We start from the raw sequence: 17,194 nt of genomic DNA on the forward strand, positions 1-17,194 counted from the left end.
TCTACTTGTTTGCTTACCAACTTAGACCCAGAGAGATATGTATATAAAAAAATAGCTAAAGTTTATGCAGTGAAATGTTGGATTAAAGAAGAAAAATGTATCCCAGTCCTTGATTGGAACAAGGGAATTTCTTGTGCTCCTTTTAATTTTATATATTGTAAAAATCATTTTGTAATTCTTAACAAATGTGGGACCAGGGACAAATCCAATTTAATAATATATCTGGTACTCTTAATGCGAAGAATACTCTTGGAGAGAAGCTATACATTTGAATCTAGGGATGTGCAGCTATTTGGAAATGAGAAAAGGTGCTTTTAGAGGGGGCAAGGGCATACTTGCTACATCTGTCTCAGCCTTCTTAAAGAACCCATGCCTTTTTCTTTTTCTAAGATGCAATAGCTGTGTATCTTATGGAAATATACATTTGAATTAAGGATATGGTAACTGACCACTATAACATGCTGTCAGTGCCTTTGCAATTCAAACAGTGTATTTTCCTGAAGTTGCGTGGCTACTAAGCAAGCTCAAGAAAATGACATTGGTTCTTTCAGTAGGCACAAATAGATAAAATAAGTGTGGGCATGCCCCCTCGGAAACAGGTTTTCTGATTCCCGTAGTTGCACATCACTAATTGAATCATAGCCTCCTGAAGATGATTTCAAAGAGATTGACAAGTGTTTGTCAGTATATGGCAGGGGCAAACCAAAGTGTGCTAAATTTAATTTTAACCAGCAGTTACAAGTTGTGATCCTCATCTATGCTTATTTTTTTATTAGCTCTAGCCTCAAATTGGGAATACAGTATCAAGAAGATACCAGAAATACACTCAGGAACCTGAAAGGTTATCCTTAAGAATTTTGATTGAATTAATTCCTAACAGTGTAAGTTGGGATATGATCCAATTTGAGTTCCTTATAGTATATGTACCTGAGCTTACCTCAGAAAGCTTTAAGGCTGCTGCAATAAAATAAACGCCTTATGGAGCAAAAGAAAAAAAGCCCTTTCCAGTATTACAGTAGCACTGTGCTGGATCTTTTGGGCTATGAATTCAGCATGCTGTGGGACCTAGTGTAATGAAAATAATCCCCAGATGTTAGAAGTTGTGAATTCATTCCAATAACCATGTTTTTAATAGGCCAACAACAATTTAAATATTTTTTTGCAAAATCCAATACTTCCATTTGATCGTTTTCTTAGATAAAATGCTCTACTGGGCAATGGCCTAGAGCACTCATCTCAGACCTTTATCTAATCTGTAGCATGTTGGCACATCATCCATGTCCAATAAGTCTGCTAGATGCTTGTCTGAAGTTTTGGTTGTATAGAAGTCTGAACTGGTAATTTGTCTGAGTAAAAGAGTTAATATAGAGATTAAAAATAGCGGGGCCAAAATGCTAATGCTGTGCAGCAGTTCATATTAAAAGGCAAAAAAAGTGTTTTGGAGCGCACATCAGTGTACACATACCTGTTATTTGCAATTCCTAAACCCGAAATACATTTTTCCTAGGATCTTGTGGCAGTATAACAGAGGCTAGGTCAGCATGTCTTCATGCATTCTGAAACACCTTTTTGACTCTGAATCCAAAGTACTGCACTCACATATAAAATATATCCATTTTACTTTTCTTGATGTTGGAATAAGAGATAGAAGAAGTACCCACTAATTCTATATCTTACTCTGAAAGTGTTATCATGATAGGATCTGCTAATAAGTGGTAATAGACAATGGTCCATTGCAGAGTCTTTCAGAGTTTTGATCTTGGGATTGAATCAAAGCTTTAAAATCAGAAAATGCCACATAAAGGATATCTGTGGGATGCTGCTTTATTTTTAAGCATATGTTGGGGGATTCTCCAGTTGATCTCCCTTCTCAAATCCTGTCTGTTGTTTAGCAATTAGCTTTTCTTTTACAATCCATTCCTGTAATTTCCAGAACAGATTTTTGTACATATTTTGGCATCATATTCATTGGATATGTTCACTACCCAAAGTGAAGATACCAAAACTTGTTTTTATTGCATACAGTGCGATGCTATAGTGTTTCAGCTGGGACAAAGTTTTTCTGTTTTGCCTCTCTGTCTCATAGGTGGTCAACATAGGCATACAAAATTACAGAGCTACCAGTGTGTTGCCTTTCAGGCCCTTGTTGCTATGCATACATATGTGTTCTGGTTATTGATAGTTTTTGTGCTACTTTGATGACATCTTAAAAATTGATTCTGCCATAAATTTCTGCATTCCAGATTCGGTCTCTGAGCAACATCTCTTTAGTACTTGCCTCTTCATTGCACACTGCATTTCTAGAAGCTTCTTTGCTTCTGATTTTTTTAGGTTCTGCTCTCTCTTCACAGCAGTACATCATCACTAGTTGAAGGTATCTGATCTTGCTTTGATGTTTCCCATCTGTTATAGGATTCATTTTTTGAAAAGGATATTCAACCATCAATCACTTTTCCTGATTTTAACTTGTCAAATTACATGAAGAATCACATCTGATTAATTTTTGGTACCATTAGATATGGTCAGTGTTTTGTGATGGCTATTTTCAAGGCAAAGAGGTCAGAGTAAAAATGCTGGCTTTTTTCTTCAGTTTCTTGTCAGTCAGATGTGGTTGTCCTTCTTGACTGCCTTCAAAAACTCTCTCATTTTCTGCGTTTCCTTCCAGCCCTTTATGATACTGCTTCTCTGTTGCTTTCACAAGTGGTTGTGTCAGGTAGTTTTTATAGTCTTCTTTTAGTTGTTGCCTTATCTTGCAGTTCAGCTCACAGAGCACAGTCATATCAAATTTATTTTCTCCTTTGCGCTCCTTCCTCTGCTAAGAGTTCTCTAATTTTATTGCTAGAAAGTGCTTCTTCCAGTCATTTTCTGAATTTTTGCTGCTACAACACATTTTTAAATTTTTTTTGATAAGTTATTCATATTGTCTCATTATAATATCAATTTTGTTTTAGAATTTGTTTTTCAAGTAGAATTGTACCTACTGTCATATTTCTTAAGAATTAACATTGAGAAGGGATGTTCAGGTTAGGCATTCAGATTGGCTTATGGGTACTGCCGATATTGCGTTAGTGCTGTACTTCAACACTTGTGACCAATTTTGCATCTTTGCATAGTATGTAGTTGATCTCTGCTTTCATTTCCTTGTTAGGGGAGTGCCAAGTCCAGTGCTTCCCTGCTGGTTTCTCAAAGTAGGTGTTTATCACCTACATCTTTACAACAAAAGTTGCTAATTGTTCACCATTTTCATTTTGCTTGTCATTGAGAATATGCCCATAAAGTTTTCATCCACTCTACCTGAGCCTAGTCAAGCATTTAGATCTCCTTTGATGATCTTTTTGTAAGCCAGTTGAGCTAGTTGTTGTTCAAGTTCTTCATAAAAGCATTTGGTTTCATCGTTGTTCAAATTTCTGTAGGAAACATAACATGGGATTATGAGTAGTTGGTCTTTTTTGCCTTTTATCTTTAAATTGAGGGTTGTAAGACATTTGCAGATTTGTAGTGACTGTATGTTTTGTACATATGGGTTGGCAATAATGAAGCCAATTCCACCAATGTAGTGTGGGTGTGGCTATGTGTACTTCATCACCATTATTCCATTTGTTTTGTGTTTGAATTGATGCTCTTGTTTTGGTCAAATATCATAGTTCAATTTTGTGACATCCTCCAAGAGGTGGTTTTGGTATACAGCCCGAATCCACTCTTAACAGTGTAGGAGGGAATTTGGAATTTGATCTGGGCTGGTCCATTGAATCCATCTTTTTGTTCTACAAGTGCACTAGAACTTGTAGAAGTTAGTCTCCTCCAAATATATCACACTTTGTCTCCTCTGGCTCACCCTTCAGATTATCTTGTTTTTTTCTAGCAGTGAAGGTGGATGGTTTCCTCCTTGTAGCTTGCTAGTCCTGGGGGAGATGCAACTCTGAAATTTCCAGTTGTAGAATGTTTCCTACTGCCACATGGCAGAGTTGACATCAACATTTTTGCATATAGTTTATTGATTACGTTTAAAAGACTAATGGAATATGTAATGAAACTATCTCACACATTGACATAAAATACAGTCAGGTCCAGAAATATTGGGACATTGACACAATTCTAACATCTTTGGCTCTATACACCACCACAATGGATTTGGAATGAAACAAACACAATGTGCCTTAACTGCAGACTGTCAGCTTTAATTTGAGGGTATGTACATCCAACTCAGGTGAACGGTGTAGGAATTACAACAGTTTACATATGTGCCTCCCACTTGTTAAGGGACCAAAAGTAATGGGACAATTGGCTTCTCAGCTGTTCCATGGCCAGGTGTGTGATATTCCCTCAGTACCCCAATTACAATGTGCAGATAAAAGGCCCAGAGTTCATTTCAAGTGTGCTATTTGCATTTGGAATTTGTTGCTGTCAACTCTCAAGATGAGATCCAAAGAGCTGTCACTATCAGTGAAGCAAGCCATCATTAGGCTGAAGAAACAAAACAAACCCATCAGAGAGATAGCAAGAACATTAGGCGTGGCCAAAACAACTGTTTGGAACATTCTCAAAAAGAAGGAACGGACCGGTGAGCTCAGCAACACCAAAAGACCCGGGAGACAACGGAAAACAACTGTGGTGGATGACCGAAGAATCCTTTCCCTGGTGAAGAAAACACCCTTCACAACAGTTGGCCAGATCAAGAACACTCTCCAGGAGGTAGGTGTATGTGTGTCAAAGTCAACAATCAAAAGAAGATTTCACCAGAGTGAATACAGAGGGTTCACCACAAGATGTAAACCATTGGTGAGCCTCAAAAACAGGAAGGCCAGATTAGAGGCTGCCAAACGACATCTAAAAAAGCCTTCACAGTTCTGGAACAACATCCTATGGACAGATGAGACCAAGATCAACTTGTACCAGAGTGATGGGAAGAGAAGAGTATGGAGAAGGAAAGGAACTGCTCATGATCCTAAGCATACCACCTCATCAGTGAAGCATGGTGGTGGTAGTGTCATGGCGTGGGCATGTATGGCTGCTAATGGAACTGGTTCTCTTGTATTTATTGATGATGTGACTGCTGACAAAAGCAGCAGGATGAATTCTGCAGTGTTTCGGGCAATATTATCTGCTCACATTCAGCCAAATGCTGCAGAACTCATTGGACGGCGCTTCACAGAACAGATGGACAATGACCCAAAGCATACTACAAAAGCAACCAAAGAGTTTTTGAAGGGACAGAAGTGGAATGTTATGCAATGGCCAAGTCAATCACCTGACCTGAATCCCATTGAGCATGCATTTCACTTGCTGAAGACAAAACTGAAGGGAAAATGCCCCAAGAACAAGCAGGAACTGAAGACAGTTGCAGTAGAGGCCTGGCAGAGCATCACCAGGGATGAAACCCAGCGTCTGGTGATGTCTATGCATTCCAGGCTTCAGCCTGTGATTGACTGCAACGGATTTGCAACCAAGTATTAAAAAGGGAAAGTTTGATTTATGATTATTATTCTGTCCCATTACTTTTGGTCCCTTAACAAGTGGGAGGCACATATGCAAACTGTTGTAATTCCTACACCGTTCACCAGAGTTGGATGTACATACCCTCAAATTAAAGCTGACAGTCTGCAGTTAAAGCACATTGTGTTTGTTTCATTCCAAATCCATTGTGGTGGTGTATAGAGCCAAAGATGTTAGAATTGTGTCAATGTCCCAATATTTCTGGACCTGACTGTATGTGTATTTGGAAAAAAACAGTTCAAAGTACAATGTGGCTCTTGGAATGGACCCAAAGATTTGGGTATGTTGGGAAAAAGGGAGTTGATCTTTAACTAAATCATCACAGTAAATCCAGCAATGCTTAGATAGAATTACTAATCAGACAAAAGTCACATAAGTCAAACAGTACCCATCTCAAGGAAATGGCCAGTTAATCAAAAATGAAGAGAAACCTATTTCCTTATAGCAGAATTCTACCAGGAAGGAACTGTTCAAAAAGATCAAGGTAACATCTGACCATAACCAGAAAGATGTGACCTCTGTTATTAAATTGTTAAGTAAATTGAAATATGAGATCATATGATAGTTCTACTGTAAAAGTTCTTGATAAGTTTCCAAATTTTTAAATTGATTAAAATATTTGTTTATTATGTCAATATATGGTTATAGACCAAAAAAGACAAAAGGTTGAGAAAAGAATACAGAGTACAAATATCTAGTAAAAAAACTATTTGTACCTGAAACTAAACATACCTAGACTACAGTCAGATCCAGTAACTTCTGACTATCAATTCAGTGGCATAAAATTTGGCCACCATTCTGGAAACTTCTTGGTGCTGGTCCTTTAGAAGGTAGTGCACAATTGCTTTGTGAGATTGATCTGGGTAGTTTCTGATAAGGGAGATTAGCTCTACCCTCCATTGATGATAAATAAGGCATTTCAGAAGTATGCACACTACTGTCTTGACTTAAGAATCTGAATAGATATATAGGTGGTCTTGATAAGGAATACCATTAAATTTTCCCAGCAGTACTGTTGTTGGAAATACATCCAAGTCTGCCAGTGTGAAAGCCCTCCTATATGATGGGACAAGTAGATAATAAAAGTACTTAGTGATGGCAAAGAGAGGATGCAAATTTTATTATAGCAGAAATGTGAAATGTTAATTCTGTCTCTGTATATGGAAGTCAAACATTTTGTCCTTATGCTGTCTCCCGGCTTCATCCAGGCCCAGCACAGATACAAATTGGAGGGTGACTCCACAATAAACCAAGCCAGCTGTTGTTTCTTTGTCCCAAAGACACTGGTGTCTGTCAATAATAATTGGACTAAAGATTCACCTCTAAAGATCTTCTTAAATTAGTACTTCAACCAGCAGAGTTGTAAGCAGACCTTGACTTTCTGATCACCAATAGTTTTTTCAAGTAAAGGAAATTTCCAAGTATAGTAAGCGGCCAAGAAAATCCCGGCATCCTTGAGAATTCCAGGTGGGACTAAAGAGGTTGGGAAGGAAGCAGCTGGTTTTGATACAAGATAATAAAACCCATTGTCCCATAAAGTGCTTACCCTCCTGCTATTCTGTTGTTTCTGTGCTTTCTGCTTTGCTTTCTACCTGGCATCTCTATTATTCTTGTCTCCCCACAAGCATCATTTTGTGTCCTGTGTGATCACTTTTGTAGAGGACTACTTCTATACTCTGTTTTTCAGTTTTCAGTTTTTCAGTTTTCAGTAAAGATTTTCACCTCAAATACAAATTAATTTCTAAATTCTAAATGTCTAGGCTATATTTTAAGCCTTCTAAGTGCCATGCTTTTGTGTTTCCGTGTTTAAATGTTATTGTTGAACCTTTATAAAATATTTAACCACATGCTTGCCCAAAGTATGCCCATACCTCAATAAATTGTAAATATGTAACTTCAACAACTTTTTGAGTTTCTTTTTCTTTATTTTGCTCACTTGTATAGATGTGAACCCAGCCTATATCACAAACGTGCTTTAATATGTGTTTTCCCAATAAATGGTTACAAATGACAATTAGAAACACCTCCAGTATTATATTTATTAAACATTGGTATGATAATGCCCACACCCACAAACTGACAGCCACCATTCTAGGTTTGACTTAACTCCAGTGGGATAAACTTCCATTTTTAGTTGGTATAACTGCTCTTATCCACATTCTTAAACTCCACCAAACCTTGAAAAACAACCTAAAATGGGCATGGAAGATGATTTTTTCCCATTCTTAAGAGTTTGGGGGAGAGCTCTAAGGGCAGGCTAGGAGTAGTTTACCCCCTAGAAACCTCCTGCTCTCAACTTTTTTTGTTGTGGTTCATTTAGTTACTTCCAACTCTTCACAATCTGATGGGCATCATTTTGCCAGGAATGTTTGTCAGTAACTGCTTGGAGTACTTGTAAACATCTACTTGTGTCACCAGTGTTAGTGTCTAGCCACCTTGTCTTCTATCAGCCTCTGTTTTGATTATCTTCAATTTTTCCAAGCATCCGGGTATGAAAAAGCAATGTTTCTGGACAACTTGTACACATGAAAACAGACTAATTTTCCAAAAGCGTACTGTCTAATAAAAAATCAGAACTAACAAAAGAGGTGTTACACAAATTGAAAGTTGATGAAATATACCATTGTGGATTTTTAATCACCAGCTATGATGAGTTAACCATGGAACAAATTGCAACCAAGACAGTATTTCTAATCTACAGTATTTTAAATTATAAGTTAGTAGATTTTTTAAAAATTGTCCTTTGTTTTTATTGCCTTAGTATCCAGAATAAATAAATAAACAGAAACAGAAAAGACGGCATATACACATTTTTAAAAGTTCAATTCTTAAACAAAGCATTTAAACTTTGACCACATGGTTGAGGTAGAAATAGCATTACAGAAATACTTTCTTTATAAAATAAACTCCCACATTATGAGGGAAAGCAGAACTCAGCCAGTCTTGGATCTACTGTACTTGGCAAACAAGGAAGTTAAAGTCATGTTTATCTATAACATGGTCTCCTCAGTTTTGGCTTTGCACAATTGTGAATCTAAATGTAGTGGTTTATAAATCATGGTACCACAGCCCCTTAAGAGAGCTAATTATGCTAGGGGTCCACTATCTTTTTCAACAAAAACAGTGAATGTTGGCTCAGTGTGTTCCATAAAGACATAACACAGTGCACTGTTTTGGGTGGGGTTTGCTTAATCAGAATCTCTTAATCTATCAATAGAACTTTGGTGACATTCATATCACAATATACATCACGCTACTTCAGGATTAGAGAAAGTTCACATTCTTTCTCTCACCACTGTAGGTTAATGTTTGCATCATATGCTTTCAGAAACTTGTCTCTAAAGGAACATATTTGTGGGAAAAGGCAGGAGAAAGGAAGAGGTACAGGATAAGTTGATAGCCACAAAACTTAAAGTGTAACTTTAAAAATGAGCACTGTATTCTCAATAGTCCTAGTGAAGCCAGTCATAAAGCTTAATTTTTGGCAAATCATTTTTTTTAGAATGAAATTTCTGTTGTAGATTGTGGAAAAAAATAATATATAAGTCTCATGAAAACTGTCCTTTGCAATGCAGTTTTATCCTTTTTTAAAACAAAAGATATTTCCCTTTACTTTTTTCTTTAGATCGAGCTGGAAGCATTAGCACTCTTGATTCCTTGGATTTTGCAAGATATTCAGATGATGGAAACAGGGAGACTGATGAGCGACTGGCTGGTGAGTAAAATTTCAGATAAGATGACAAGTAAGCTTTATACAAATCATGCTCCCTGGTGAATTTTTGTTGGTATCAATGTTTGCAAATCACACACTTTCTAATATTAAGTTATAAATTTAATTTATAGAGTATTGTCTAGAAACAAATTATTGAGTGAATGATTAAATTGTTAACATCTCATCTTCGTTTCTTCACATTAAAACAGGGTGCATTATAGAAATTACTGTTTTTGTTTTTCATGGCTTTTCTATCACTGTAATTTGTAGCTTGTACTACCAGTGGTATTACAAGCTCAAGTTCTTTTAAATAAAGAAACTTTTCAACTTATTTTAATACAAATGGTTTCTTAACTGTTGGGAAAGCATTGTGAAAATGTACTGAAGTGTATTTTCTGAATTATAAATTAAATTCATTGTGGTAAGATTAAGAAAACTGGAAAATATTTAAAAATCAATTCTTTAGTACAAATATCAGCAACTCCAGTACAACAATACAATACAAACCTGAATCTGATACTTTCTTGCATTTTTGTATTGAATGACCAGATTTGGAATGATAAGGAAATAAATTTGATCCTATAATATATTAGTGGTTATAAACATGATGGAACACTCCATTCATGCAAATCTCCCACCTTCCTTCATACCCAGCAGTAGTACATACCAAGACAGCTAAAAGCAGTTTCCAGAGTAGAGACATAAACCCAGACATGGCTGCTTTAACTGTTTGTAAAAATATTCTCCATACATAGTCCCACACATTCTGAAGCTTCCTTTTCAAAGGAATTGCACAGCCCTAGTACCTAGAGATGAGAAAGGAAATGTGAAGAACCTTTTTTTTTTCATTTCCTTTCTTTAACAGTAATCTTCAGGTTGAGATTGGTACTCAGGATGTTGATACTGCCTAAAAAAGAGTGTTTTGGTAAAAGGAAGAATTGAAAGAGCAATTTCCCATCAATTTCAAATCCAGGCTGAGATGAGCAGTTAATAGCAAAGAAAACAATCAATGGATGGATGGATAACCTGATTTTGGGGAAGGCAGAAAGGTGTATCTTTGTTATCTTTTTCTTTTGCTAGATTTGTGTTCCTTTCTCTCCAGGTCTGTATGCATAGATGCATTTTCTTTCTTTCTATTTCTCTCTCTCAATCTCTTTCTCTCTTCTGTTGCCTGTTTATCCTCATCCACTTCCCTCTTTGGATTTATCTTTTCTTTTTCTGTCCCCCTCCACCAGATCTACACATGATGTGGTACCATTTTGTGATGGTGCACATAGCACTCTCAAAATTCCATCAGCCCCAAAAGTTTGGATATCCTTATGTGAATATGATGTTTGAATGTAACCACTGCAAATTAACCATCTTGGAAGCCTTTAGTAATTTATTTTCTACAAATCATGTTTGAAGACTGTAACAGTTTTCAAACATAACATTGAATTTCTTAAATTTGCATAATAAAAATATGCATTGATTATACAGTTACTTCCAGAGCTAGTGAACCTTCAGATGTTCAATGCAAATGATAGCTGCTGCAAATACTGCTACAGACATAGGTAGCACCTCTGAAAATCTAATTCTTGTTTGAACTCTGGATAGGTAGCTGTGTTTGTCTATTTTAGTAAATGCAGTTTAATTCTGTAGTTTCTTGAAAGAAAAGGATAACAAGTGAAAGTCTCCTGCATATTTATGTACCATGGAAATCTCTGTAACAGTTATGAAATATGGCATGGGGTGGGGTCTACAAAAGAGGGAACTGGAGAAAGGGCAGGATCTTAGGATAGTAAATTATAGTGCGGTTACACAAAAGGCCACCTAGATCCCAGTCTAACACATTTATTACTACATAAACATTTTAGGGTAGGTATGCTTCATTATATCATTTTCCAAAAGCAAATGTGGGAATAAAATAATTAAGTATTTCTTTAGTTCCATATTAACTTGAACTCTGTTCTTCTGATTTAATTTGGGCCAAATATAGATACTTTATTCTGGATCAGCAGTGTGTTTTGTTACAGCCATGAGTCATTGTGGATATACTATTGAATCAACTAGCTGTTTCAAAATATTAAGGTATCTGAAGAGAAACCATGCAGCAGAGTAAACTGTTTTAATAAAACAAATAGGCATAATTATAAAGCCTGCTCCCTGTGTTGCAGAGCGTCATGATTAGGTAATGGAAATACTTTGCCGTCTGACATAGGTTCATGTGATATGGGTTTTCTGGCTTTCTGTGCCCTCAGTGATTTGTCTTGCTGCTGAACTTCAGTTTCCTTATTGGAATTCCTGAGCTTCTCTACAATTTGTGTTTTTGCTATTTTTCTTTAAAAAAACATTTTTATCATCCTGTTGCAGGGCATTTCTGATCTGCAATTGTTCTGTAACCATGCATTTTCTGTATTTTTAAGGAAGAAATCTTGCCCACTATAAATTCTTTTACACTAAATTAAACTTTCAAAAGCTAAGCTTAGCCAGATGCTGAAAACACTGGCAATTTCTAAGATATTACTTTATATACAAAATATCAACATTGTTTTCAGACTTTGTTGCACAGAAATATTTGCAGATCAGCATTGCTGACTACTACAGATTTTTTCATACTTTTTCATCAGATCCTCAGTTGTGCTTTTGTATTTCTGCATTAAAATTCTGTGCATCAAACAGGTTATTTCCATGTAGTAGTTGTGATGAACTCTAATTACGCCTTCTGTTTTAAAAGAAGAAAAATGCAAACTGAGTGAATATTTTTTCCATACACCCCTATTACTAATATATCAACATTTACCAGTAAATAGAACATTTGTAGAAAAATGTTCTAAAAAACATCTGTAGAACATTTCTAAAGGTAAAGGAATCCATGTAAAGAAGCTAGTTAGTAATTGCCTGCCAGTATACCTTGCTGCCTTAACTGCAGTTAATATAGGAAATGTTTGATAAATTAGATAATCTTTTATGAATCACTTTGTGGCAGAAAGCAATTCATAAAATTATCTCATGTAACCTAAATCATGAAATCAGTGACTTCTTTATAAGAAGAAATATTAAATATGTATTGTTTGCAGATATTTAAGAATCCAGCTGACATGATAAGCTGCTCTACCCCACTGGCATGTCATGTAACATGTGCCACAAAGTGGGATTTAAAACATCCTTTGTAAAGTGGCATTAACATGAGTTCTTTCATTTTTGTAATTACAAGTTATTCGGTGCCTTTTTACAGAGCTATAGTTTTAATCATATTCTCCTTAGTCACTCAAAGCAAGATGGTCTCATACTTCCATATGTCTAATGTAAAACTTTAAAATATTAATGTATAATAATACTTTGTAATGTGAAATCTTCAAGATTTTCCAAAAGTGGTACAGTGTTTTTTTTTTAAAGCCTGTAGCATTCCTTGTCAGACAGCTTAGAATTTTAATGAAGATTAGATTTCAATCATGGAAAATTTTCACCAGTTTGCTGCAGTCTAACTCTGCTGCATGCGTTCATGAGTTCCATAAAGATTGCATGCTTTGTCTTTAATACAAATTGTATTTTATTTTCACACCCATCCTTGCTTTTTTATATTTCATTTTTGTTTCCCTATTCTTGATTGGATGCCTGTGTATGTTTAATCCAAATCCTTGTCCAGTCCTGGAGTTTGAACTACGGAAAGCAAAAGAGACCATTCAGGCCCTCCGAGCCAACCTGACTCAGGCTGCAGGTGGTGTACACAAACCTTTTCCTCAGTTTTTGTATTTTGATAAAATAGAAACAGGTGATGCGTGACAGCCTGGAGAATAATATTTTTTATGTATTGCTGTTTGCAGAAAATGAAGTTCCTTTGCAGGAACGGAGAAATTACAAATCAAGTCCTGAAATTCAGGTGAGTAATCAGAAGTGCTGCATCTGCTGTTACTGTAGAACAGTGTTATGTTCACAGCATTCCTACCTCTATCCAAATAACATGCTTAGGCGCACAGTTCAGGCTTGTAGGTTTTGCTTTGAAATGGATAATTGACCTGTTTAATATCTGCCAATCGTAATAGAAAAATATTTTAATGAAATCAAGATTTAAACGTTATATGTGTCTGTTTTTCCTAGGAACCAATTAAACCTCTTGAAAAAAGAGCCCTAAACTTCTTAGTCAATGAATTTTTGTTAAAGAATGGATACAAGCTTACTTCAATAACTTTTTCAGATGAAAATGATGATCAGGTAAGTTGGAATAGTACCTTTATAGCATTCTGAGCTTGTGCCTTTCCCTTTTGTTCCTAACATGTTCTAGTGTTTTTAACATATTCTCCAGAAAATGTGGATTTTTTCCTCAGTTTATAGTATATCTCTCGCATGAGATATTGAAGTACAATTATTGCTTTGTTCATAGTAAGAAATAGTAAGCTAATTCCTGACAGTAATGCTCTTGTTTGGGACTCCAGGCAACGTGGTACAAGAGCTTTCTGTAGCACTAGAAGAAAATATATTTCTTTCTCACCTTCCTGAAATGTTCTCTTTCTGTGTTATAAAGCACGAGACATATAAAGTGTTAGGCTGGCTACCAGGCCTGAATCTGAATGTATCATTACTGTAGAACAAATAAACAACAACAAAAAAGATGTAAATTCAGTTCCATCTGCCACAAACAGCTAGGAACATTTTTTTTTAATGTACTCTGTTGCTTCCCACCCATCTCATCTTAAATCCTTCTCCGTGCCCTAGGTTTGGGATACATAAGGGAGGAGAGAAGAGTTTCATAAAAAGGGAAGGGAAGAATATAATTTTATTTATTTTTGAAACATAATTTACAAGGAATCTGTTGCAAACGACTGCAGATAAGGAGGTCCCATATAATGAAACAATGAAAAAATATTTTATGCCTGCCCAAACAATTCCACCAAAATCCACAGATACATGAGATGGTTTAATATGGATACTGAGATCTGGTGTGTATAATAGGTAATGAGGGCCATCTTTTTATTACAAGGAGAAATACTTTTTTTATCTCTTGATATAGATCATAAATTGACATGCTTCATCTATTCTATATTGTTAATTCTGTTTATCTCTTTGAAAAACTGGTTTTCATTGTATGTATGCTCAAAAGCTGATGACCTACTGTGAAGCAATATTATTGATGCTTCAGTTTTGATGGAACATACTGAGCCCATGTGTATTTAGGAAGTTTTCCAGAATCTTGTATTAGTGAAGCAAATGTAGGCAGTCATAAAATAAAGCAGTACAGACTGTTCCTGATCAGAAAGACAGCTATCCTTTTTTTCTCACTTCCTGATAATCATTTAGTACTTGTAGCCCTTAAGTGTGGTGTATCCTCATTATCCTATGTTTATTCCATTTGTGTCTCATTGCAATCTAGCAACTCTTGGTCGCTTATATGATATTTTGGGGGTTTATCCTTGATTTTTTTTAATTCTGCAAAGTTTGTAGTTTCCCCTAGCTTGCTTAAATATTCTTATTTCCAGCAGTAAATAAATACCTATTTATATGTGTTAGAGGGGTGCTCTATATTTTCCAGGCCAAGTGCTACATTTCGATTTTGGGTAGGATGCTAGAGAATGTGCTCTCCAAACTAATGGGTAGGACCAGGATTAAAAATCTATTTCAATACATTTATATTGGTGAAGCCCAGAATGAATGTCTTATTTCATGTTGTAGTGGGGTGCCCTAATCATTTTTAAAATGGTAGTGATTCATGACTTTTTTCATGTATATTGTATTTTTATTTATATTTTTGTGAGCCATCTAGAATTATTTGGATGGTCATATACATTTGCTAAATAAATAAACATTCAAATAGCTTAGAAAGATGCTTGTGGCTAGAGATTTTTGCAGTGCTGAATGAATGATGTTATTTGGTTACATCAAAGTTCACACTGAGATAATTAATTTAAATACATTTTCATTTCTTAACATTTAAGTGACCATCATGACATTTTTTGTTCAGCATATGAAGACTTCATTTACCATATGATAAGTGAAGTCTTCATATGCTGAACAAAAAATGTCATAATGGTCACTTAAATGTTAAGAAATGAAATTTTATTTAAATATATCATACTTTTTAAGCTAAAACTGACTTCTTCGACAGTTTATGATTATGTAGAAGTGTGAAATTTATTTTTATTATTGTTACCTGTCCAATAACTAAAGTTCTCTGTCTGGAAATTTTATCACTTGATGTGATAACTTACATGCTTATTTATAGAAACCTAGAAAACACCTCATAAATATTTTAATTTTGCATATATAAAGGATTTTGAACTATGGGATGATGTAGGACTGAACATTCCAAAGCCTCCAGACTTGCTACAACTCTACCGTGATTTTGGAAATCACCAAGTTATTGCAAAAGATATTGTAGATGTAGCAGTTGGCCCAGAAGAGGATGAACTAGAGGCAACCACTCCTATCCTGGAAAACATGCCTGTATTTGGAACATCAGAATCAATAGAGGTACACTTCAGCTTGCAAATTTAAAACATAGAATCAAAATGCAGTATGGCAAATTACATTTCTTCTGTCATATTCCTTTCATTCAGCAATGTGTGTTGGTGCAGAAATTAGAAGATCAAATTAATGTATTAAGCACAGAAAAATGGTCTCTCCTGGAACAAATACAAAGACTTGAAAGGTATGTAGTTTGCAGGCTTTTTAGAAAATGAAAGATTTTGTTTCACAAGATAAAAAATTTGCTGTACATGAACCAGTGTGTCAATCTCAGTTTATTATGCCTTTAAATGAATATGTCATCGAGTTAAACTGCTTATAAAGCCTTGTTTCTCTGTGTTTCAGTTTAATAGCTTTCAGTACTAAAACCTATTATATGCCTCAGGGTATCTTTGTCAGGATTATTTTCATGCACCAAAAGAGCAATCTTAAGGAAGAAAATAGATTTTGGAGGGATGCTGGATATGAATATTCCAGCACCACAATGACTTATCTTTAGAATTCAGACTTATTTTGTTATTTTAACTTTATTTTGACACAGATGGCAGCCATAGCAGTTCTCTTGCACTGTGCCTGGCATTTTCTTTTTCCCAAAAGATACAGACTGTAGAGATTAGGACCCTCTGCTTTTTGCACAGTGTGACAGAGTATATGGATGCAGGGGAGAGAGTGAAACTGACACTATCAGACAATACATAAGTGCTGTTGGCTGGTAGCGGTTATTGGTATTGGCTATCAGTATGACTTTTAGAGTATATGTGTGTGTTGTTTTTATGACAAAAAGCATAATACAAAAAGCATTTTTTTTAAAAAAAATCTTTCCCAGTGTTATCTTTCTTAGGTTTCTATATTTCTAAAGTGGGTGGTAATCAGGTCCCAATAACACATTTTAAAAAAATATTCATTCATGCACTTCATGGGTTACTAAAAGTGGTTTATTACCTATGAAATATTTTTGCTTCCAAAGCTTTTTCTTTTCTCTTTTTCAGTGAAATAGACTACTTGAAAAGTGAAAAAACATCTATTCCAGCGATATGTGACACTGGACCCTCCCAGATGTTGTCTTCAGCCCAAGTGCCTCCCATGCTCCCGGATGATAATGGGAGATATTTAGATATCAAGAGTTCAACTAATGACGATAAACCTGGGAAAACTGAAGAAGAAAGAACTTTCATGGAATCTGAATTTAGGACTTCTAAAGAGGATATTGGAATTCCTTTTCCTTATAAAGAAAGAGAGAAACTTCCACCATGTTCCCCATCAAATAAAGCTGCCATACATTTTGATAAACCTAATAGGTTAGTTAAATTCATCTGTATTTTGTTTTTAGAGTAAAACATTGTTTTGCATATTGAATAGATTTAACAACTGCATTCAGGTTCTGAATTTATACTATCACCCATACAAAAGTGTTTGTGATATTCCTTCTTTTTTGAAGTAGGAGCTTTGTCCCCCCCACCTTTAACTTAGTAGCTGCCCTACAGGGTTTGATGTAGTACATTAAGGTCATGGCATTCCATGTGAACATTCTTAGCTCAAGGTCCCTCT

The 17,194-nt window shown here is 35.5% G+C and overlaps 1 protein-coding gene across 3 annotated transcripts in view; it reads left to right on the plus strand.

Moving 5' to 3' along the window:
• The window catches only part of RELCH (RAB11 binding and LisH domain, coiled-coil and HEAT repeat containing), a 67,998-nt gene that overhangs the window by 8,195 nt on the left and 42,609 nt on the right, over positions 1-17,194 (plus strand). For all 3 annotated transcript variants that reach the window (XR_015793907.1, XM_025167729.2, XM_025167732.2), the window contains exons 2-8: positions 9,119-9,208; positions 12,834-12,905; positions 13,012-13,067; positions 13,286-13,399; positions 15,452-15,652; positions 15,739-15,830; positions 16,636-16,944. Coding sequence is in view for 2 of the 3 variants with exons in the window: in XM_025167729.2 (XP_025023497.2) it covers positions 9,119-9,208; positions 12,834-12,905; positions 13,012-13,067; positions 13,286-13,399; positions 15,452-15,652; positions 15,739-15,830; positions 16,636-16,944 (934 nt within the window). In the remaining variant the exon portion in view is untranslated. The remainder of the gene's footprint in view (positions 1-9,118; positions 9,209-12,833; positions 12,906-13,011; positions 13,068-13,285; positions 13,400-15,451; positions 15,653-15,738; positions 15,831-16,635; positions 16,945-17,194) is intronic.

Source organism: Python bivittatus, unplaced genomic scaffold (assembly GCF_059951505.1).
Source record: "Python bivittatus isolate LINGU-HERP-01145 unplaced genomic scaffold, Pbiv_v1 ctg000840_np1212, whole genome shotgun sequence".
Lineage (NCBI taxonomy): Eukaryota > Metazoa > Chordata > Lepidosauria > Squamata > Pythonidae > Python > Python bivittatus.